The sequence below is a fragment of the Macrobrachium nipponense genome, chromosome 40, assembly GCF_015104395.2.
Source record: "Macrobrachium nipponense isolate FS-2020 chromosome 40, ASM1510439v2, whole genome shotgun sequence".
In the NCBI taxonomy this organism is placed as follows: Eukaryota; Metazoa; Arthropoda; class Malacostraca; order Decapoda; family Palaemonidae; genus Macrobrachium; species Macrobrachium nipponense.
The window spans coordinates 45,653,673-45,658,503 of record NC_061101.1 but is presented as its reverse complement, the minus strand read 5'-3'; the positions used below and the strand labels follow the sequence as shown (position 1 = coordinate 45,658,503).

The 4,831-nt window shown below is 38.9% G+C and overlaps 1 protein-coding gene across 1 annotated transcript in view; it reads right to left on the bottom strand.

The window, feature by feature from the left end:
* Window positions 1-4,285, bottom strand: part of LOC135212235 (uncharacterized) — a 48,221-nt gene extending 43,936 nt beyond the window's left edge. Inside the window, exons 1-2 of the mRNA XM_064245678.1 lie at window positions 4,234-4,285; window positions 2,936-3,054 (exon numbers count right to left, since the gene is read on the bottom strand). Of these exons, the coding sequence (XP_064101748.1) occupies window positions 2,936-3,054; window positions 4,234-4,285 (171 nt within the window). The remainder of the gene's footprint in view (window positions 1-2,935; window positions 3,055-4,233) is intronic.
* Window positions 4,286-4,831: the final 546 nt, after the last annotated feature.

Sequence of the window (4,831 nt, the reverse complement as noted above, 5' to 3'; positions counted from 1 at the left end):
TTTATATGAATCTGTAGGATAGAGGAAGCACTTAAGGAAGTCAGTGATCCATGTAAGAAAAAGGTGGTGGAAAAACAGTGTCATAAGAGACACTGACTAGAAACAGGAAAATGGACTTCTGTGACAGCTTTAGATCAATAGCAAAGAGACTGAAACCTTGACATTGATTAATAGAAAGCTTAGGCTACTAGGGCCTTTTTCACATTACACTTTAATTAGACTCATTAGGTGTGTCAAGTTGAAAAGTTTCCCTGACATTGTGTTTAAATTGCTCATATATTTCTCCAGTCAGTTGTATGTTATTTTTTCTCTTATGCTCAACAGCCCCAGGTATCAAGATTCCGTTCAAAGCATGTATGTATTATCATATAGTAGTTGTTAACGTGCCCCCTGCTGAGCAGTCTTTCATGGGACATTTGTATCGGTGCCTCGAATTTCTTGACGTTCTTGGATTAACAGATCCCCTTTTCGTTATTTCGTGTGTCTTAAAGGCGGTCATTTAACAAACGAGTTGCTATGTGTATATATATATATATATATATATATATATATATATATATATATATATATATATATATATATATATATGTATATATATATATATATATATATATATATATATATATATATATATATATATATATATATAGTCATCACATTACCGTGATTCATATCATATATCGAGCTACAATGTCCTTTAATATCTAATTCGCTCTACCTCGGAATTAATATATTTTCATATATGCTTAACCTAAGGAAATTTTTTTTCACGATAATAGATTTGCCTGTACCTGGGCGCGAACGCAGGAGACATTCAAATCCAGGCATGTCAGGGAAGCTTTTCCACCCCACCACCGCGAGAGGCCCAAAAGTTTATGTCTTCTCTCACCCCTCAAATACCTCACGCGCTCTCAGATATTCGTTGGTTTGGAGACAACATCAAACCCGCCTCGACTCCGGTAGCGTTGTAGCGCTTTTTGACAACACGTAGCATTTAACATAAGTCATATCACATTACCGTGATTCATATACATACAACGGAAGCTACAATTGTCCTTTAATATCTAATTCGCTCTACCTCGGGATTAATATATTTTCATATATGCTTAACCGAAAGGGGCGGGAATTTTTTCACGATAATAGATTTGCCTGTACCTGGGCGCGAACGCAGGGAAGACATTCAAGTCCAGGCACGTCAGTGAAGCTCTTCCGGGGGACCCCACCAGGGTTTTTTTTCATTAAGATAAGAGAAGTTCTTCTCTTTCCCTCTTACACACACACAACATATATATATATATATATATATATATATATATATATATATATATATATATATATATATATATATATATATATTATGTATGTATGCCATATATATATATATCTATATATATATATATATATATATATATATATATATATATATATGTTGTGTGTGTGTAAGAGGGAAAGAGAAGAACTTCTCTTATCTTAATGAAAAACCCCTGGCTGTATAACCCCCTTGGATTCTTCCTTTTTAATTAACACGCCAGATCCCCTTTTCGACATCATTCTCTGATCAACAAAGTTTAACGCCTTTTCAATTTCCTCTCCTGCATGTAATCAGACGAAGATAGAGACCATTTTCACCCTGAAACTTATTTCCTGTGGATTTTACACGCGTTCCTGAACGCTGCCAAGTTCGGAGCCTGTTTACGTTCTGCAGGAAATGATTTCAATTTATGAGGTGTTGCAGTGTTCTTGAGAACGTTTTCATGTTCATGAGATGTTTCAATGTAATCTAGATTTTAATTAAAAGATCTTAAATTTTCTTTGGCTCTAGATGGCTTATTATAAATTTCAGTCGGATGTCAAGAGACAATAAAGTGCATTTATTCCCATAAAAGATATATATCATCTTATCCACCATCATAGCAATATTCATAAAATATTCAGTGTTCTCAGAAAGATGAAAAGAAATCGACAAATGCCTCAGGAGTAAGGTATCAAGTTTTAATCAATCATAACAGTCTGGTAGACGAAGGTGAAATTTTGCCTCAGAGCTAATAAAAAGTCAAAAGTCAAAACTGTTAAATGAACACGACCATTGACATTGCACCACAATACTGTAAGATCAATTGAGGACAAAATAAAAATCTGTCTATATATGAATGTTTTTACTACACAGATTTAGCAAGTCGTCAGTGGAGGGCTGTTCTGATATTTGGCTACTTGTTTTGCATCTTTATAGTTTACGTATAACCTCTGATGTCAATAAAATCTAACTCACCAATGAATACAAACCAGAAAAGTAACAAATGAAATCCAAGATCGCCATTGGCTATATACAGTACTTCGCTATTCATAAAATATTGATGCAAAGCTTCTATAAACATTTTCATGTTCATTAGATGATCGAGCGATCTCTGAAACGTTTTCCTTTATATGGGGTGTAGCAGTGTTCTTGGAAACATTTTCTTGCTTCTAAAAGGATGGGTGTCTATTATCTGGGTAATGATTTCAGAAAGTTTCCGTATCTCAAAATTTAACCGACCTCGTATTAGTGAAAGTTCCTTATCATTGTGAAACGGTTTCTTTCAATGCGGAATTGTCATGACTAAGGAATGTTTATCTGTTTCTAATTGTCTCTGTTTTAAAATATTCTCTTGGTACTGAAATTCCACTCATTACTTCAAAACCCGTTAGTCTCTCTCTCTCTCTCTCTCTCTCTCTCTCTCTCTCTCTCTCTCTCTCTCTCTCCTGAAACGTTTGAAGTTTTCTGAAGGAATTGTAATCCACCGTTACCTACAACATACCGAAGGACCAGCAGAAGTCACCTTCCAACATACCGCCCACCCAGAAAGAAAAGAAGTTCCTCAACCATGTTGGACCCCTGTTATGGTAAGAGAGGCTGTCAAAAGAGTACAAGCAACTGCGGTGGCTCATCACTGCTCACCAAGGATGACCAACCTGGGTCAACCTTGGACTTAGTGAGGGAAGTACTCCTTACAAAACTACCCTGCCAGACAGTATGAGCCATGCCCAAAGTATCCACCATGCCTCTTAGAAGGGTTCCTGGGAATGGTTGATGAAATCAATATGAACCACAAAGCAGGAGACACCTCGCAGCCAGCAGCAGCAGTAGTGGCATCACATCGGACCGAACAATATTTAGACAGAATCACCCAGCAATCGAGATGAGCCAGCCGTCCCATATACAAAAGAAGCTTCCCCAGAAAGAATTACAAAGGGAAGACTAAACAAAATAAACAAGAACCTCCAGAGGGCATATGCTTTTTCCACTTGTGGTTTGGGAACAAGGTTAGAAAATGCTGTCAAGGGCTGCCTCTTCTAAAAATACATGCTGCAGAGTCAGAAACGCAAACTATTCATCTAATGTCAGTGACGACTAGACAGGTTGCCTCGGAAGAGAAATTGCTCCTGCTCACCACTGTCTTTCTTACAGGTATGAAAGAAAAGAATAAACGTGGTTCTTCCTAAAAGATGAAAGATCTGACATAGAATTCTTATTAGACACCGGAGCATGCAGATCATTCAGATTTCTCCTTTTGTATTCTTACACCAAACGAAGATGGAAAACATCCTAATGATCTTCTCTCCTCTCCTAGTTTAGTAAAAGCCATTAAATTGAGAGCTTCCTGCCAAGTCGCTTGGAGTAACTCCAAACTTCTACCTGACCTCGCCCCTTTTTACTTGACCTAGTCCCTCACCATTATCATCAGAACCTGACGTCCTAGCTCCACCTCCTCAACTCTGCATGACCCTCGCCTCTCTCGACCACGTGTTTTTCATTATTCTCCCTTTGTTTGCACCTCTCTGCCGATGTTCAATGTTTCTTTCAGGCTCCTGAGGAAGATTTGCGTCAGAGATGAAAGATCCAAGACGCACCCCCTCAAGGAACTCAGTCTTGTTTTGGAAAACAACAATATCCAGTTTGGACAGGATGATTCCAGTTATCCAACTCAGGTACCTATACAGCCTGACCCGGCCTATCAAATTGCATTTCACCCAAGCCAGAAACTGAAGGCCTATCGCTCTGCTGCAGTACACCACCCTGGAAGCAGTTTTGTGCCTGATGACTCAGCCTGCCATTCTCCTTAACCAACGTCTTGAAGTTGAAACAGCTTGTATTTTTAAGTAAACACGAACTGTGCACCAGGACTCTGCCTATGACTCCTGACAGCTGCCCAGCTAGCTGGTTTTGCATTGATGAAAGCATTGTCGTTTTCTAACCTCCGGTGAAGCCCTGCACGCGACCTTCAGCCGACGCTCTAAGCCCTGTCATGCTAAGAACTAAATGTAACTAAAAGTAAATATTTGTTCTGTCTGCCCCTTTACCCCTTGTTCCTGGCACTGATTCCTATTTTCAGCTGTGTTCTTTCCACTAAATTCCCATTCCTAGAATTCCTGTCTCACTTTGAGACCCCATTGAGTGATTTAGTGTGATATAGTGATATCAGCGATCATACTTTGTTACTTTAAATCGAGTTATGCTCAACGCACTTCACGTAATATCGAAGATTTGATATCCTAAGTAATCTGCCGATCACTGTGTAAATTTATGCTTACCTGTACCATTATTTCATCGTGAAATACTTTGCAGATCTATGTAGACTGCCCCATTGTGTGCCTGCCCCTGTAGATCAAGTGCCACTCACCTCACTCCGCCAGTGCCGATCTCGGGTTGCCATATCGCTGAATACCAGCGACGCTCACGCTTGCTTACAGTGCTCCACTGCAGAGTGTTATGGTGTATTGCTAATTTTAAGTTCTCGATCTATACCTTCATACACCTACGTGACCCCGTATGATAAGTGTTTCGCATACAACT